Source organism: Anomaloglossus baeobatrachus, chromosome 5 (assembly GCF_048569485.1).
Source record: "Anomaloglossus baeobatrachus isolate aAnoBae1 chromosome 5, aAnoBae1.hap1, whole genome shotgun sequence".
Taxonomy (NCBI): Eukaryota; Metazoa; Chordata; class Amphibia; order Anura; family Aromobatidae; genus Anomaloglossus; species Anomaloglossus baeobatrachus.
This window is the reverse complement of record NC_134357.1, coordinates 285,783,202-285,803,791: the sequence shown is the minus strand read 5'-3', so window position 1 is coordinate 285,803,791 and position 20,590 is coordinate 285,783,202. Positions and strand designations below refer to the sequence as shown.

General features: G+C 41.6%; 1 protein-coding gene across 3 annotated transcripts in view; it reads right to left on the bottom strand.

The window, feature by feature from the left end:
* Window positions 1-20,590, bottom strand: part of CA10 (carbonic anhydrase 10) — a 441,792-nt gene that overhangs the window by 9,179 nt on the left and 412,023 nt on the right. For all 3 annotated transcript variants that reach the window (XM_075349527.1, XM_075349528.1, XM_075349526.1), the window contains one exon: window positions 3,119-3,293. In XM_075349527.1, the coding sequence (XP_075205642.1) occupies window positions 3,119-3,293 (175 nt within the window). The remainder of the gene's footprint in view (window positions 1-3,118; window positions 3,294-20,590) is intronic.

The window sequence follows — 20,590 nt, the reverse complement described above, 5'->3', positions numbered from 1 at the left end:
AAGTATTCTATGGACAGATGAGACAAAGATCAACCTGTACCAGAATGATGGGAAGAAAAAAGTTTGGAGAAGAAAGGGAACGGCACATGATCCAAGGCACACCACATCCTCTGTAAAACATGGTGGAGGCAACGTGATGGCATGGGCATGCATGGCTTTCAATGGCACTGGGTCACTTGTGTTTATTGATGACATAACAGCAGACAAGAGTAGCCGGATGAATTCTGAAGTGTACCGGGATATACTTTCAGCCCAGATTCAGCCAAATGCCGCAAAGTTGATCGGACGGCGCTTCATAGTACAGATGGACAATGACCCCAAACATACAGCCAAAGCTACCCAGGAGTTCATGAGTGCAAAAAAGTGGAACATTCTGCAATGGCCAAGTCAATCACCAGCTCTTAACCCAATTGAGCATGCATTTCACTTGCTCAAATCCAGACTTAAGACGGAAAGACCCACAAACAAGCAAGACCTGAAGGCTGCGGCTGTAAAGGCCTGGCAAAGCATTAAGAAGGAGGAAACCCAGCGTTTGGTGATGTCCATGGGTTCTAGACTTAAGGCAGTGATTGCCTCCAAAGGATTTGCAACAAAATATTGAAAATAAAAATATTTTGTTTGGGTTTGGTTTATTTGTCCAATTACTTTTGACCTCCTAAAATGTGGAGTGTTTGTAAAGAAATGTGTACAATTCCTACAATTTCTATCAGATATTTTTGTTCAAACCTTCAAATTAAACGTTACAATCTGCACTTGAATTCTGTTGTAGAGGTTTCATTTCAAATCCAATGTGGTGGCATGCAGAGCCCAACTCGCGAAAATTGTGTCACTGTCCAAATATTTCTGGACCTAACTGTATATTTATATTCCAGGGATTGCTATATCCCCACACTAGCATCTCTAAAAAATTTACAAATTAGAGTGAGTGCACAACTATATGTATATTCTGATATATATCCAAGTGAATCAACCAGTATGTACCAAAATTAAGAATGTGTAGAAGAGACCTAAGATCAGATTTTGCTTGACTCTGATTGAAAGCATGCCCAGAAGGATTCAGACAGTGTTGAAAGCCAAATATGGATTTTCAAAATAACAAAATTTAGATTTTTAGGAGCAATGCAGTGACATGACAAGAATCTGCATAACTAATCATAAGCTAAATAGTTTCAAGTCAAATTTATGTATGATATAGGCTAGATGATTGTCTATAAAATGAAGATAGTTTCATGTTCGGTGCTGTAGTGGATGGTGAGAGCATGAAAGTCAAAAGTTCAAAACATTGTTACTCTTTTGCTTGCTAGTATATATTAAAGCTAGAGTTGAAAGATCTTGCTGATATTCAACTTAAAACACACAGTTAATAAATCTAGTTTTTTTTGTCTAATGTTAATAGATTGTGAAACATAATTTAGCAGGACAGCTCAACATAGAAATTCTATTTTAGTTGGCTGATTCTATCGATTTTTCTAAAATTTACTCAAAGTGATCTTAAACATTGGCTTTGTGATGTCTTCTATATAGGAAATAAGGATCTAACAAAACAGGCTGAAGTTTTACATATTGATCCTTTACCTTGATTTCAGAGGGATATAACGCCTGTTTATTTTCAATAGTCAACATCTATCAAATATTTGTGGTTAGTAATTGTGTTACGGTGAGCTAAAATGACTAAGGAATCACAAAAAATTGTTTAAAAGAACTGAAGTCCTCAGTGGTTGATACATTTTAATGGCTAACTGAAAAGATGGTAATAATAGCAAGCTTTCGAGACTACTCAGGTCTCTTCATCAGGCATGGTATAACACAAAATCTGAAGAGTCACATATTTATACACAACAGGACATAGAATAGTGCAGTAGAAAAAAAAAACAAAAGAAAAAAACAAGTTATATGAAACAGAACTCTCACTATGGCAGGGGGGCAAACTGTTGTGGCCATAAATATTGCTGCAGTTCGGTGTGAAAGTTTTATTGTCCTCTGATTAGGGTCTGGTCCAGGGCTGTGACATGCTCAGATGGTCAGAGGAGCACATCTCTTAACTGATGTAAAAAGACATGAATCCATGAGACACATTCATTCCTGCTCTGAATGTGTCAAAGGTCATCATAAGTTTGTATTCCCATAGTCTCCTTTCTCTCTGGGACTTGAAATTCCCTTTCAATACTGGGGGTCTATATGTAGGGGAGACAGGACAACAGCTCAGGACAAGGATGAATTCTCACCGCCACACAATTAAGGAAATAGAATAGATCTACCTGTGGCCAAACATTTTTGTAACCCCGACCACAGCATCATGGACATGAAATTGCTGGTATTGAAAGGGAATTTCAAGTCCCAGAGAGATAGGAGACTATGGGAGTACAAACTTATGATGACCTTTGACACATTCAGAGCAGGAATGAATGTGTCTCATGGATTCATGTCTTTTTACATCAGTTAAGAGATGTGCTCCTCTGACCATCTGAGCATGTCACAGCCCTGGACCAGACCCTAATCAGAGGACAATAAAACTTTCACACCGAACTGCAGCAATATTTATGGCCACAACAGTTTGCCCCCCTGCCATAGTGGGAGTTCTGTTTCATATAACTTGTTTTTTTTTTTTTACTGCACTATTCTATGTCCTGTTGTGTATAAATATGTGACTCTTCAGATTTTGTGTTATACCATGCCTGATGAAGAGACCTGAGTAGTCTCGAAAGCTTGCAATTATTACCATCTTTTCAGTTAGCCATTAAAAGGCATCAACCACTGAGGACTTCAGTTCTTTTAAACAATTTTTTATCTCTACTGGCTAACACGGTACAAAGATATATTTTACCTGTAAGGAATCACAAAAAGTATAAACCTAAACTATGCACCACAGGGATAAGCCCTCATGAGAAGCACAGCACACAAAGAGACCCATTTATCAAAAACTGGGAAAGGCGCTAAGATTAATTCTGCATATACTTACATTATCTTCTTCAGTAAGTATTTTTCATCTGTAAAATTGTCATTTACTAACCAGAATGCAGAAAAAAGAACTGGACATTAGGTCTGTGCTGATACAATTAACTGTTCTTTCTGTTTACAGAATATTTCTAATATCATACATAAAGGGGAAGAGTCTTACCTTTATATTGTAGTTTCTGGGCCCTGTTGTTTGGACAGTCTTTCCCTTGTAAACTGAAATTAATATTAGTTCTGATGCAGCGGTTGTTCAGGGGTTGGACTGGTCTGAAGTTATCACTCATGCTTGAAAATATCTGGGATGGCTGGTTTTGGCTTAGTAGTCTTAATGAATGCATCTTAAAGAAGAAAATAATAATGTATTTAGTTTTACAAAATGGACGGTTTAGATATCTAGTGTGTCCACCCGTATCCTGTCCCCCGCCACTAACTTGAGAACGGCGGCAGTTATAGGCATAGAAGTGATGTCTAGGTATAGTAAAGTAGCCATGCGCTACGCAATGGAACCACCTATAGCGCCACCTGGTGGAAAACAATGGAGTTAGCATTTTTATCTCGAAAACAGAAAGAGATAGAGAAAAAAAGTGAATTAAAAAATTAAAAAATTAGAGCATCATCAATTCGATACAAATCAACACCTTGCATACAGAAATGCTATATGAAACCCATGACCCTCACAAAACATTGAATGCTGGTCACGCATATGGCGCTCATTTAACTTTGATGCTCAAAGTGGCCATCGTCAGCTGCAATGCACATCTGGACTCTGGACAGCATACTGTATCTTGCTGCACATTGTGCAATATGGTAGGTGACATGTTTGCACAAGTATCTGTGATACGTCATTGTAGGTCCTGCAATGTTGGTGGAGGGGTTGCATACACCTGCTGTTTGATGTGACCTCACAGAAAGAAGTCCAATGGGGTCAGGTGAGCGTGGAGGCCATTCCATGCAACCACCATACCCAATGACTTGTAGGAAGGTCTCCATGAGGTATCGCTTCACGTCCGCAGCCTTGTGAGTTTTATACATTCTAATCATAGCATTTCTGTATGCAAGGTGTCGATTCGTATTGAATTGATGATGCCCTACAACTTTGTAATTCACTTTTTTTCTCTATCTCGTTCCATTTTCAAGATAAAAATGCTAACTCTGTTGTTTTCCACCAGGTGGCGCTATAGGTGGTGTCATTGTGTAGCGCATGGCTACTTTACTATACCTAGACACCACTTCTATGCCTATAGCTGCCGCCGTTCTCAAGTTAATGCCAGTGGACAGGATATGGATGGACACACTGTATATTAAATGTGACATTACATATTTAGAAATGTAAGTAGTAGTATAAAAAACACAGTAAATAAAGTAAAGTAATTGATTGTATAGTAACACTGTCTATGATATAGCATTGTCTGTTAAATTAAGGGTTCAGTTACACAAATGATCACTTAACCCTTGAACAATGCTATCGTAACTCACAACTAGCAAATGATGTCAAGCAAGTGTTTACAGAGGATGAAAATTGTGAATGAAACATTTGAATAGTGATTGTTACATCATAACATCATGTACTGTCTTCACCCAGACAGATCTAAAGTGTAGGTGTGTTCAACGGTCAAATCCTGTAAGTTATACTATTTATTTTGTATACATGAATTCAAAAAGCATTATACTGTACAAACATTCTCGTCGATACTGTTCAAAGAAATATGAGTGACACAATATTTATTAATCAATTTTACAATTTTCTATGAACATTTCAAATACTAATGAATATGTATTTACTCCAATACTCCAACTGCTACTGAACAATTTCCTCAGAACACAATCAACCAATCACTGAAAGCCAAACTTATTTAGGATTTGAATTTTTACTATTTTTTCTGTTAAATTATTGAGCGAGTGAAAGGTCTCCATTTACAATACACAATTTTATAGTACACAATTAGTGAAAAATGAATTAGTTTTTGGTTGCATTGATCAATCATTGATTCCACTCACTTTAAACAATTATCGTGACCTGTAGGTCATTAGCTGTAGAATCTGATGAACTTACCCTTACCCACTCCCTTCCCTCTTTTACTCTCCGCCCCAATAAAGTGTTCTTTTCTTCATCTCATCCCTTCCTTTCCTTAGCATCCTTTCCCTTTGGTAAGATGGTTTACTCACTTGATTCGTTAATGTCTACATATGTTGCTATCTATTGAGTATCCAGTACAATGTTACTGTTTGTTTTCTTTTGTTTTGATTGTTTGTATGAAAATTATTTAATAAAAATTATTTCAACCTAGAATCTGATGGATTATTGACAAGAGTAAATGCACCTTAAATTTAGTCCAGTTCTTTCTTAGACTGTTTACAGGAGTGTAAGGAGGCACTTGTGTATGCTATGCAGCTTTGGCAGTAAAGGTTTGCATATGGATGGATACAAATATACGACAAATTATTGATACTACAAATTCTAGTCATTCAAAGGGTTTTCCAGTTTATCAAAATAATTAGTTGAAGTGGTGTTGAGACACAGTTATGCTGCGCGGTTTGCAGACCAATGAGTGAGAATGTCCAGATTACAATCATAAACCAAGTATCGCAGCTTATTCTTACCACGTTACAAAGTGCCAGTAACTACTTCCTTAGTGAAAGCACATGTCTACGATTCCACTCTGCACATTTGCATTGATTCGAAAGCCAGCAGTGTAGCATAACTGTCGCGGGCGGAGGAGGGGACGCTGCGCTCTCCCACTGCTCGGGTCCGGCTGCCGCTGCTGCTGCGGCTGCTGCTGCTCGGTGGTGGCTCGAGCGGTGGGCCGAATCCCGGGGACTCGAGCGGCGCTCCTCGCTCGTGAGTGAAAAGGGTTGGGATTTGATTGTGGGGGTTTTGAATATTGTCCGTGACGCCACCCACGGTTGTGGTGATTTTGGTGACACCACCGCTGCTCTGGACGGGGATCCCGGGAGCGGTGACAGGGAGCAGCTTTGATGTTAGTTCTCCCCTCCGTGGGTAGGGGGTTGGTTGTCCCGGGGCCCGGTGATGGGGTAGGGATGAATGACAGGCGGGTTGCGGGGCCTGGTGAGGTGCAGAGTCGCAGGGGCAGCGCTGTGCCGTACGGCATGGGGGTACTCACTCAGCCTGAGACGATGACACAGTTCTCGGTAAAACACACGGCTGGATGGACAGGTCCCCCAGACGGCTGCGGTTGCTTCTTCCCCGTAGGTTAGTGATGACTGTCTCTCCCTGCACCTAAGTTCAATGTTGGTAGCGATGGGTTCCCACCGGTAACCCGCTCCCCGACTTGGATATGGGCCGGAGGAGCCCCTTTTGCCCGCAGGCGCTGGCCCTGGGAAACGGTTGCCCTTGGCGGTGGCGGTGTCTCCCCTTCACGGTTGGACGGTTGCCTTCTGTCGGGACTTGACTGTTTGGAAACCCAGGAGGACCCCTTCACTAACAGATTTGGCAAATTCACGGCGACTCCTAGCCTTGCCGGGATCCGAAAAGCCCCTGCCACTGGTGCTGGCCTCTCTTTGTATACCGGTCCGGTACCGCCGGGTCAGCACCCGTCCACGGTCCTTACGGCAGACTCCAATCGGCCTCCACTGCAGACGGTCACCACCGTCTGCCAACCTTGCTGTTCTGTCCGGGCCACACACCCGGACTCTGTCAGGCAGTTGCTTGCTACTTTGCTCCTCACACTTGCTCCTCTACCACTCAGCTCCTCTCACTTCCTCCTCCAAACTCTAACTCCTCACTCCTTCACTTCCCTAGCTTAACTTCCGCTTTTCCCTCCTCCAGGACTGTGAACTCCTTGGTGGGTGGAGACCAACCACCTGGCTCCACCCCCTGGTGTGGACATCAGCCCCTGGGGAAGGCAACAAGGGTTTTGTGTCTGGCTCAGATGTGCCTAACCGGGGTGTAGGGTGTGGTGGTGTAGTTACCTGTGGCCCCTGGCTTGTCCAGGGCGCCACATAACCACTTCTCCATACCACTTCGATGTCTACGTTGGATCTGCCAACCATCAAAGCAGCAGCAGCTGGACTTATTGTTCTGAGCCTTTGTAAAAGTTGTGCTTTCTCATAACTCCAGTAGGGGAGCAGCCATCTAACTACAAAATGCTTTTGTCTGGAAAACACCATATTTTGCGCTTTTTTGACATTTAGGTTTGTGATCAAAATTATTAGTTAAGTACACGTTTCTGATGTGTCGAGGTCAGAACAAGAAAGCGTAGAACAGCGAAGTCCAGCAGAGACAGGTGAAGCACCATGACAAATTAGTAAGTTTTTTTTATTGTTAACTGATATTAGCACTTTTAAATATAATTTTGTTCAGTTGGAAAATGTCTTTACAGTTCAGGAAAAAAATAATTGAAGACAGTAAACGATTTTAAATAAGTTGTCGACTTTGGACAACTCTTTTTTATAAGTATACTCTGACAATCTGTGGACCAAAGGATGTTCCTCGCCTTGAACTTTAAGTACACATCAGTAATCAGTGGAGGAACCCAGCAGTAAGTTTTCAGTTTTCGAATAACACAACTTCAAAAGGTAACAATTATATTATGACCATTGAAGCCAATTTGTTGTCCTTGCAGTTTTGATGTTGTCTATTATCGCTTTTTATAGCCAGCAGTAAGACGGAAGTCAAGAAGTCTGGGGTCAAGTACCTAGAGTAAACAGGTCACAGTCTGTAGTCAGCAGTATAAAGTGGTTCATAATTAGGCAAAGGGGATAGACAAATGAATAGTCAAAGGCAACGTCCAAGGTAAGGCTACAAAAGATCAGAACAGCAAAACACAAAAAGACAAGCCACATACTCCACCGCTCAAAGCTATGATTGACTATGCTCTGACCATTGCAGCCTGAAAAATAGCTAGGCAATCACCCTGAATGGGTAACACCTGGAAGAAACCCAGAAGACCTACCTGTGATTGGCCTGCTTGCTCGGTGATTCTAAAATTGCACAGTGACATCCTAACACTCCCCAGCCCCTGATTAAGGAGCTGAACTATCCCTAAAGGTCCAGTCACACTAAGCAACTTACCAGCGATCCCAACAACGATAGGGATCGCTGGTAAGTTGCTAGGAGGTTGCTGGTGAGATGTCACACTGCGACACTCCAGCGATCCCACCAGCAACCTGACCTGGCAGGGATCGCTGGAGCGTCGCTACACAAGTTGCTGGTGAGCTCACCAGCAACCAGTGACCAGCCCCCAGCGCCGCGTGGAAGATGCTGCGCTTGGTAACTAAGGTAAATATCGGGTAACCAACCCGATATTTACCTTGGTTACCAGTGCACGGAGCTACACGTGCAGAGAGCAGGGAGCAGCGCACACTGAGCGCTGGCTCCTTGCTCTCCTAGTTACAGCACACATCGGGTTAATTAACCCGATGTGTGCTGCAGCTAAATGTGCACAGAGCAGGGAGCAGCGCACAATGCTTAGCGCTGGCTCCTTGCTCTCCTAGTTACAGCACACATCGGGTTAATTAACCCGATGTGTCCTGCAGCTAAATGTGCACAGAGCAGGGAGCAGCGCACAATGCTTAGCGCTGGCTCCTTGCTCTCCTAGTTACAGCACACATCGGGTTAATTAACCCGATGTGTGCTGCAGCTAAATGTGCACAGAGCAGGGAGCAGCGCACAATGCTTAGCGCTGGCTCCTTGCTCTCCTAGTTACAGCACACATCGGGTTAATTAACCCGATGTGTGCTGCAGCTAAATGTGCACAGAGCAGGGAGCAGCGCACAATGCTTAGCGCTGGCTCCTTGCTCTCCTAGTTACAGCACACATCGGGTTAATTAACCCGATGTGTGCTGCAGCTACATGTGCACAGAGCAGGAGCCGGCACTGACAGTGAGAGCGGAGGAGGCTGGTATCAAAGGTAAATATCGGGTAACCAAGGACAGGGCTTCTTGGTTACCCGATGTTTACATTGGTTACCAGCCTCCGCAGAAGCCGGCTCCTGCTGCCTGCACATTTAGTTGTTGCTGTCTCGCTGTCACACACAGCGATGTGTGCTTCACAGCGGGACAGCAACAACTAAAAAATGGCCCAGGACATTCAGCAACAACCAACGACCTCACAGCAGGGGCCAGGTTGTTGCTGGATGTCACACACAGCAACATCGCTAGCAACGTCACAAAAGTTGTTCGTTAGCAGCGATGTTGCTAGCGATGTTGCTTAGTGTGACGGGGCCTTAATTAGCATGAGGATGATTTGCCCGCTCGAGTCCCTAATTCAGTGACTGGCCTAGCCTAGTAACAATACTGACAACCTAAATCACTTCTGTCATCTATTGGACGACTGAGCTGTCACTCACTGCATGCATAGAGCACAGTAATTGGTGGATTTGTGATAGCAGTAAGGGGTATGTAATGCATATTCTTTTGGAGATGCATTTTCAGTAAATTGAGCTTTGGGGGCTCTATAATAATAACCATTGAATTAAAGCCAGTCTACATTTAATTTTTAGTTTTAGACTAAACATAAAGTATTATTTTTTTCTTGTACACAAGTAGGGTTGGTTTTGCAAATGAAATAATTATATGTGATGTTTGAGTCACACAGAACATTTCCAACAATAAACATTAGACCTTCACAAAACAGTTAATCAAGGCTCTATAGTAACTGGGTCTGTTCCACTGGATTGGCGGCTAGCAAATGTGGTACCAATATTCAAAAAAGGGTGCAAAAGGGAACCTGGAAACTATAGGCCGGTAAGCTTAACATCTGTTGTGGGTAAAATGTTTGAAGGGTTTTTAAGGGATACTATTATGGAATGTCTCAATGTTAATAACTGTTTAACTCCATATCAACATGGATTTATGAAGGATCGCTCCTGTCAAACTAACCTGATCAGCTTCTATGAGGATGTAAGCTCTCACATGGACCGAGGAGAATCATTGGATGTCATTTATCTCGACTTCGGTAAAGCATTTGACACTGTCCCACATAAAAGACTTCTAAGTAAAATGAGAAAGCTTGGGCTCGGGGAAAATGTGTGTAGATGGGTAGGTAGCTGGCTTAGTGGTAGAAAACAAAGAGTGGTTATTAATGGTGCATACTCAGATTGGGCCAGGGTTACTAGTGGGGTGCCACAGGGGTCTGTATTGGGCCCCCTACTATTTAATATATTTATTAATGATCTGGTGGATGGTTTACAGAGTAAAATATCAGTATTTGCAGATGATACAAAACTATGTAAGGTAGTTAACACAAAGGAGGACAGTTTGCAACTACAGATGGATTTGAGTAAATTGGAGAATTGGGCTGAAAAATGGCAAATGAGGTTTAACACAGATAAGTGTAAGGTTATGCACATGGGAAGGAGAAACAGATGCTACGATTACTTACTAAACGGGAAACTGCTGGGGAAATCAGACATGGAAAAAGACTTAGGCATCTTAGTGAATAAGAATCTAAATTGGAGTGCCCAGTGTCAGGCAGCAGCCACCAAAGCAAATAGGGTGATGGGATGCATTAGAAGAGGTCTGGGGGCACGAGATGAAAACATCATTCTCCCTCTGTACAAATCACTAGTCAGACCACACTTGGAGTATTGTGTGCAATTTTGGGCGCCGGTGCTGAAGAAAGACATTACTGAACTTGAAAGGGTTCAGAGGCGGGCTACTAAAATAATAAATGGAATCGGTGCATTACAATACACGGAAAGGTTATCAAAATTAGGTCTAGTTACTCTAGAAAAGAGAAGACTTAGGGGAGACCTAATAAATATGTACAAATATATCAGAGGGCCATATAGAGATCTCTCCCATGATCTGTTTGTACCAAGGACTATGACAAGAACAAGGGGGCATTCTTTTCGATTGGAGGAAAGAAAATTCCTACATCAGCATAGAAGAGGGTTCTTCACGGTAAGAGCAGTGAGGCTCTGGAACTCTCTTCCTGAGGAAGTGGTGATGGCCAACTCACTGAATGAATTTAAGAGAGGAATGGATGCATTTCTTGTTAGCAAAAGTATAGAAGGTTATAAATAGCATAATCTTACAGGCAGATAGAAGAGCGACCTAGATTATTAGAGGAATGGGGGGGGCTGCAATACCAAGACAGGTTATTAAACTTGGGGTTAGTTAGTTAGGAAAAACAAAGGCTTAGGGGGATCTAATCACAATGTATAAATATATGAGGGGACAGTACAGAGACCTTTCCAAAGATCTCTTTACACCTAGGCCTGCGACTGGAACACGGGGGCATCCGCTACGTCTTGAGGAAAGAATGTTTAATCATAATCACAGATGAGGATTCTTTACTGTACGAGCAGTGAGACTATGGAGCTCTCTGCCGTATGATGTTGTAATGAGGGATTCAGTAGTAAAATTTAAGCAGAGCCTGAACGCATTTCTTGAAAAATATAATATTACCAGTTATGTATATTAGATTTTATGACAGGGTGTTGATCCAGGGAACTAGTCTGATTGCCGTATGTGGAGTCAGGAAGGAATTTTTTTCCCCATTGGAGCTTATTTGACACATTGGGGTTTTTTTGCCTTCCTCTGGATCAACATGTTAGGCTAAGGGTTGAACTAGATGGACTTAGAGTCTCCCTTCAACCTTAAAAACTATGAAACTATGATAAGGCTCTGAATGGCTTTCACTGTTTAGGTTCTGCCTTTTTTACCTTTAATAGATGCTCAAAATTTGGCTTGATTTGCAATTTTTTTGTTGACATGATCAACAACATGTGTTTTTACATAATCACAAAAAAGAGATTTTCACATAATCGCAACTTGTCCATTGACCACAGTGATCAATTATCTTCATCTGTCCAATAAAGATTAAATTAAGCAGAGGTCTCATATATGCACTACCACTTAATTTACACAAGGGACCTGGCTACCTCCATTCTCATGTTCCTTGTGGTTTCAATGGTTTAACCCCCATCCCACCAGTGATGAGATATACAAGACCTATCATTGTGCGAAACACATTCACACATCAACTTACAGTAAAGTCTTTTTGAGATGACATCCAAAAATGGAGTAGAAAATTGTATTATAAAAAGCAACAAGATTGCACATACAGGTGCAAGAAAATTATTCAATCCCCATTGCAAATTATATTTATTAGCAAAATTTTAAAACCTTCTGCTGTTTGCAATAAAACTGTCAAAAAAGAACAATTTAACACATCTCAACACAACTAATATAGAAAGTCTGATCAGAATGTTAAACAAAGAACCTCATGTTCAGGTATTTAATTTTTTGCCTCGTGGCATTAGATCACCTTATGAATTTTGGATGTGCAGACATGTCTTTTTTCTATAAAGGGGCTTCTCCAAATTAAGCACATAGGCAGTGAGCAGTAACACTCAAGATGTATATCTCTACTTCTCTACTCACCCAAAAAGTCACCAATGAAATACAATAAGCTGAAAGCCAAATAAGCTCCAAAACATTGGCGATTCTGTTCTTTGGAGCAGTGGATCACCAATATGGAAGAGGAAGAATGACGACTATGCTGAAAAGCACACACAATCTACAGTGAAGCATGGGGCTGGCTTGATGATTATCTGTGGCTGCTTTGCTTTCTTTCGTACTGGAAGTCTGTATTGTGTAGAGGGCAAATGGATTCAATAAAATATCAGGAAGTCCTAGGAAAAATGTGATGCCTTCTGTGAAGAAGATGAAGCTTGGACCTAATTGGATTTATCAACAAGACAATGATTCCAAGTATACCTAAAAGTCCACCAAGGCTTGGTTTTAGAAAGCGTGTGAGATTGTGGAGTGGTAGATTAGAAAATATTTTGTACAATTTGAAAAGGGGGATTGAAGCAAGCAAACTCGACAGTATTTGTGACGTGGAGGCTATTGCCCATGAAGAACAGGAGATGACTCCTCAAGATTGTTGCCACGGACTGATATCTGGCTATGCATTACATTTGCAGCAGGTCATAACAGCCAAAGGGTGCAATACAAGAAATTAAAGATGATTGTTAGGCTATGTGCGCACGTTGCGTACTGGCCCTGCAGAAATTTCTGCAGCGATTTGAACAGCACACATGCGCTTTAAATCGCTGCAGAAAGAGTCCGTAGTGAAAAAAAAAAGCCAATTCCATGCGCTCTGAGTGCAGGCCCTCCCATAGACAGAGCGGGAGCTGCAGGCAGCGCGCAGGAAAGAAGTGACATGTCACTTCTTCGAACGTGCGCTTCGGGCAGCAGCCGAAGCGATACGCTGTAATACGCCATGTGCGCACTGCTCCTGCATAATCTTCATAGATTATGCTGGGGACGCAGGACACATGCAGTTACGCTGCGGTGCAGATCGCAGCGTAACTGCATGCAAATACGCAACGTGCGCACATAGCCTTATGAAGGGTTAAATAAATCTGAGACTGCATTAGTCAGTAAAAGTGCCATTTTGTGATGAATTTTGAGAAACCAGGTGTTATATTAGTTGTGTTGAAGTACTCAAATTGATCTTGATTTATTAATTTACTACAAAGGACAGAAAGTTTGTAAATTTTACTAATAAATGTAATTTTCCAAGGCGGTTGAATAATTTTAATTGAAACTGCGAGAGGTCTGAGACTGCATATATGAAAAATCTAATTTACATTAAGTACTACTATTAAAGAAAAGAGCAATAAAAGTAAGATGTAAGGGATTTGTCAGCTATCCAAACTGATCTTCTCAAAGATGCTCATTTCAAGAAGTTTCAATACATTTAACAAAAATCTGTATGTCAAAATACCAATTTAGAAATTAAAATGGCAATGACTTAAACAATAAAAGATTATTTTCATCATTAGGAGGTGATCAGCACTGGTGTAATCACTTCTACAGATGTTTGCTGCAACATAGATACAATTGATTGATATCATGTTCCATGGTCTATTCATTGCAATAATATATTTGCATGATATATGTACCTATAGACAAGAAATCACTAGCACCACTCACCAGTGTGGAAGTGAGAGGCACTAGTATTACCCTCTAAATACTTCATAAATCCTTTTAGATTTACTATTTTTCCTTTTAGAAAAGGAAGAAACAAAGATGTTTCATCAGCTGTCCTATACAATTCAATGGATGACCAACAAGGCAACAGTCAAGAAACCATTGAAGGAGAGAAAGATTCAAGTACAAGTAGTTTTTGACAGTAGCACTAACTGGATGAGACCCTTTGCGAAGAACCAAGGGAAGTCAAGTACTTATTTCCCTTTTTAATAGCAATTATATCCAAGTTTGGTTAAACCAGGCATGCATGAGTGTTAAAACATTATACTTTATGTGAATAACTATCATGTATCCCAACAGAGATAAGTGTCCAGAAAAGTGTTTTTTTCATACTTCAATTATGTGCTTATTTTTGTTATTGATGCAATTAGATAGTATTTTAAGCTTAAAGAAGTGTTATCATGTTCCTAAATTGCTTTAATTAGACATCATGAAAATAAGCAAGTCTGCAATTGACTTGCTTTTTCTATCTGCTGTCATTCTCTGCAATGAGAAATGTTATCTTTTTGTATATACATCTTATTTACATGGAACCACATCTGTAGTCCCTGGCTGAGAGTGCACAGCAGCTATAGCCCAGGAGAGGGGTTAACTCTTAACATCCCAGTCAGCTCTCTCCAGTGCATTTATTTCTGCATTGATTTCTTTACAACAGTTAGCTACTCACACCACCTTCCCCTAACCCTCTCATCTTCTGAAGAGATATGCAGTTATAAATCACCAACCCGCCATCTTTCATATTGGGTCTTCTAATCACAGCTTTCTGCTCTTGGTGTCTAGATCTGTGTGCTTGTTCAAATGTCCTGCTATCTCTATGTCTAAATACAGTGATAATATTGAAGACTCAGAACAAACCACTGAAAGCTAAATGTGTTATAGCAGAACTTATGCTAGGCTTTATAGTTTTACTAATACTATACAGTTTTATTCACCAGAGCTGTCGCTCAGGGAGGAGAACCCATACTGTTAGAAACCAAGTAAGGAAAGAAACTGTAAGTAGATTTTGTTGCTCTTAGTTTATCAAGAGTCAACTAAAAAATACCCACGTAATGAGGTCAAAATGGGGTGCAATTAAGTAAGAATCACCTATAAAAACCACTGTTATTTATTATTTAATAAAACTAAAAATACACATTTCAGACCATTTAAAAAATTAAGCACAACCCATAGTATCAAGTACAAAGATGAAAATACACAATCCTAAACATTGAGATTGCAATGCCAAGAAGGAAAAATCACACAGATCTGGAAAACATAGGATGGATAGAAATGTTAATGATAGCAAACACTGAAAAACTTGAAACAAAATTTCCAAAACTCAAGTTATTCAGCATCAAGTATGAGCTTCACGCTCAGAAATGCCCGCACTCACACACTTTGGCGGGCTACAAGTTGCTAATGGTTGTCTGAGGAAGGTTCTGCCATGCTGAATGCACTTAAGCACAAAAATCAATAAAATCCGCTGCTGCCAGCTCCCTTTGTGAATTGCCAACCAATAGTGTCCCAGATGTGCTAGATAAGAAACAAATCCGGAGATACTACAAGTGATGTTAGCATGTTTAGGACACACAGGCTCCTCGTAATACAAGCAACTTTCAGCCTTCCATAGTCGTGTTGAAAAACAGCACCTGGGACACTTTGGAGAAATGACCGTGCCAATAGTTCCACCACCAAATTAATGTAATGTTGAGATGTTAGTGTACCTCAAATAACTAGGTTGGTTAGGCTACCATACATTATGCGAAGAAATACCATAATCCCAAGATTAGGACCAGTGTTATGTTCTCCTGTGAAAGGCTTGATAGACTTGCCCAGATGATCTCCAGAAGGACATCAGGAACTGAAATGGAAATGTAACCTCTTCAGCAATGAGTTTTGCTTAGATCTGCAGAACATGTGGACAGAGTCACGAAGAGGTGTTCAATCATGAGTAAACGTTATACTGGTCATACTCAGGGAATTATGGTGCGGGGTAGCTGATATCCATAGTCTTCATCCTGGGTATACTAACAGTTTGACTTCTAATTACAGTCTTTTCAGACCCTGATTTTCTAGTTTTGGACAATATGCAATATTTTACCTAGACTTTTAATACATGTTTTAATGTAGGCAAGGACACCACCCAGTATGTCTAGCCTTTTAAAATCATCACAACTCCTTCTTAAACATTGCATTCCTCATGCACCATATAACTCTGAACAGTACATAATGTCCTTGCAGGTAATTACACTAAATCTATAACAACCTACATAACAACAGTTCCCTTGGTAATATCCATGTTTGGTGGATCTAAAAGCAGACATTTACGCTGCTCTGGATGATTACACAGGTAAAGTATATATTGAGGGTTCAGTAGCTTGATAGTCCACTTGTCAGCACTATGGTGCTTTATGTACATATTATGCCTCCATAGAAAGATACATAGCCTTATAAAAAGATTCCAATTTGCAGTTAATTAAGTTTTATGTAAGTCAGTTGATGTTTATGGGCCCCAAATGACCAGTTCGGCTCTGTGACAAGTCTCATCCAGCCAGCAATTTCTACAGCGTTACCATTCCTCATCACTTCCCTAAAGATTTTTTTTCATTTGCTGGTAAACAATTTTCAGCAGATTCCTATAAGTGTGTCAGCCATTTGGTAATTATTAGTCAAAAATTGGATGACTCAAGATAGCTTTTCATTAGTGAAAAATAATATATTCTTATTTTTCATTGTTAAAATCTGTATAACCTGTTTTCTCTCTAAAATTAGACTTTTTATTGGATTTTTTTTTCATTTAATCGGAGTACTTTCTGCAATTGATATTGCTCCCTTATTTCTGGAATAGTTTTTCTTTTTCATCTGCGCCCCTCTGTTCCAAAGTTATGCCCCCTGGTAATATAGGTGTAAATTTTCTCTTCAACCAATTGGATGTGTACACCAGAACCTCTCTGTGGTTGTTTGCTGCTTTTTTTCTGCTGATACTGGGCAATAAAAACATGGCCACACCTACAGAGAGGTTCTAAAGCACACACCCAGCTGGCTGAAGGTAGAATTTGCTTCTTTATTACCAGGGGGCATAACTGTGGGACGGAGGAACATAGGAACATAGAAAATCTTCTTTAAAGGAAACCTGTCACCGGATGTTCATAATACTTACCTAACGGTCGGTGCGGAGCAGATTGGTTGGATGGGCGTCTCTGTTCTCCGGGTCCCACGCCTCCAGTTTTGGGCATCTTTTTCCTCCTTCTGAAGCCAGTATGGATGATGTGTTCTATGTCATCTACACTAGCTGACAGTGAGGTACTGCGCAGGCGCACTTTGATCTGCCCTGCTGTGGAGATCAAAGTGCGCCTGCGCAGGACATCACTGTTGGCTAGTGTAGATGATGTAGATCCACACATTATGTCAGAATTGCAATGCAATTCTTTTTACTGCAGAAAACATGCAGCAAAACCTGTTGGTGAAAAAAAACGCAGTGTGCGCACAGCATTTTTTTTTTACCATAGGTTTTGCTGGGGAAGGACTGCAGAAAGGTTAGACACATTTTCTGCAGCAAAACATACAGCAAAACCGTGGCAAAAATCGCAGCGTGCGCACAGGGCTTAGGTGGACAGTATATAAATGCTTCAAAGTGAAATACGCCTGTAAAAAGGTATTTCTAGAATCAAAAAGGTAGAATAGGGGCTATCTATAGGACAGTGGGTAGCTTACTGATCTCTAGCAGTTTGACTGCTATGATTCCCAGCACACAGGGCTCTGGATCCAAATCTCTGGTCTCTTCCGAAACCTATTTTGAATAATTTAGGTATCACAAGCTCAAACTCCTCTCCATTCATTGTCCATCCATGAAACACAGACAGGTGACACGGAGGAGTCAGGGAAGATGGACACAGGTGGTAGTTGGACAAGATCAGAGAGAAATAAGCAAAGCGAGGGATGAGTACTTGCTGAATATACAGAAATATCACTGGCGGTGCTGCAGCAGGACCGGCTCCAATATAAAGTGGAGGAGGAGTCTGATTTGAGGTCTGGAATAACCCCTCCCCCAAGGACAGGGAGAGGCTGAAAACCCAAGGAGGATCAAAAAAGGGGTAAGCCAGCTCTGCAGGAAGCCAGGCCCGCAGAGCAAGCATGAAACTGGCTCTGCAGATGACGGGCCTGCAGAGCATGATCATGATAGTACCCCGTCCTCAATGGGTGGCCACTGAACCCCTAGGATTTTCTGGAAACTGACTATGGAATGCCCTAACCAAATGGTCAGCCCTCATAGAGTGCGCCAAGACCCATTACCTGTCCTCAGGTCCGTACCCCCTCCAATGGACCAAATATTGGAGAATTCCGAACCTTCCGGGAATCAATAATTCATTCCACCTCAAATTCCAATCCCCCTTCAAGTGAGACGGGGCAGAGGGGATGAAGGGTTTCAAAAGAGACACATGAAAGACATTAGGAAGGTGTAAGGACTGAGGGAGACGCAGTCTAAAGGCTACTGGAGTAACTTCTTCCACAATGCCATAGACACCAATGAACGTAGGACCCAATTTGGCAGAGGGGACCCAAAGCTTGATGTTTCTGGTACACAACCACACCCTGTCCTCAACCTGGAAGGCTGGGCCAGAAGACCATCTCCTATCGGAATTAAGTTTATGTTGGGACTGGGCAACTCCGATATTCCTTCACATCTCCCTCCAAACTTCCCACAGACACTGAATGACAGAGTCAGCTCCAGGACACCCCGAGTCAATTCTAGAAAACTCCCCAAAATGGTACTGAAAGCCATAATTACAGAAGAACGGGGAAACCCCAGTGAACTGACTGACCTGACTATTGAAAGCAAATTCCACGAGAGACAGGAATGAACACCACTCCCCTGTTGCGTCATGCCAAAGCACCGCAGTATCTGCTCAAGAGATTGGTTCATCCTCTCAGTCTGGCCATTGGTCTCAGGATGATATACAGAAGAAAAGGACAAATCAATCCCCAATGTTTTGCAGAAGGCCCTCCAAAACTTAGAGACAAACTGCACCCCCCTATCAGATACAATATTAAGCGGAACAGCATGCAAGCGGACCACATGAGTAATAACCAACTTAGCAAGCATCTCAGCATTGGGCGGCCTAGGTAGAGGAACAAAGTGTGCCTGTTTGCTGAAGCGGTCAACAATCACCCAAATCACAGTCATTCCACCAGAAACAGGCAAGTCTATAATGAAGTTCATGGGCAGGTGAGTCCATGGCCTTTCAGGAATTGGCAAAGGAACCAATTCCCCGGCTAGCTTGGTATGACTAACTTTAGAGTGAGCACACATCACACAGGAAGCCACAAAATTGGAAACATCAGAACTTATGGAAAGCCATCAGAAGAGCCGGGCAATAGCACTGTGAGTGGCCGAGACATCAGGATGACCACCAAGCACAGAATCATGAAATTCCTGAAGAACACACAGTCTAAGACGTACCGGAACAAATGATTTAGAAGCAGGAAGAGATACTGGAGCAGATGGTTGAGCAGCATAAATGTCTGCCTCTAGTTCACAAGACAGCTTAACAACAATAACCCCGTGAGGAAGAATGGAGGAGGGGAGCTCAGGGGGAGACACGGAATCAAGACTATGAGACACCTTGTCGTTCTTAGATCCCAAGCGTAAAGTTATGGAAAAACTAAATCTAAAGAAAAACAACGACCACCTGGCTTGCAGAGGAGTCAACCGTTTTACGGAATCAATATAGGCCAAATTCTTGTGATTGGTGATGACTGTAATTGCATGAGCTGCCCCTTCCAAAAAGTGCCTCCATTCATTGAAAGCCAATTTGACACTGAGCAATTCTTGGTTTCCCACATCATAGTTCCTCTCTGCCAAAAAAAATTCCTGGAGAAAAAGGCACAGGGCTGCAAATTAGTCAACTTTTTAGGGCCCTGGGACAAAACTGCCCCCACCCCCATCTCAGAGACATCCACCTCCACAATGAACAGCTTGTAAGGTCAGGATGAACCAAAACAGGGCTGAAATAAACTGTCTTTTCAATTCAAGGAAGGCCTCCGTGGTGACAAAACCTTAAGATCCGCACCCTTACGGGTGAGATCCGTCAGAAGCTTGATGATTTGAGATAACCCCCTGATGAATTTTCTATAATAATTTGAAAACTCCAAGAACCGCTGGAGCGCCCTGAGATCACAGGGCTGCACCCTGTCAACAATGGTCCGAACCTTCCCAGGGTGTCCATCTTGAAACCGGAAATCGACAGCCTAGAAAATAAATTTCCTGAAAAGAAAACATACACTTTTCTAATTGAACAAGTAACGGATGTTCACGTAATCTAAGCAGCACAGAACGAAGATGAAAAATGTGAATTTATATCAAGGGACAAAAATAAAAATATTGTCCAGATATACAGTATAACCATAAAACAATCAATAAAATCAGAAAAAATGTCGTTCATAAAGTTTTGAAATACCACCGGGGCATTAGTGAGCCCAAAGGGCATGACCAAATTCTCAAACAGACCCTCAGAAGTCAAAAAAGCCATCTCCCACTCATCCCCTTCTCATATCCGTATAAGGTTGTAAGCTCCCCTGAGATCAAGCTTGGAAAACCACTTAGCCCCCAAAAGTTAATTATAAAGATCAGAGATGAGAGGAAGTGGATAGGTATTTCTGATCATGATTTTATTAAGTTCTCAGAAATCGA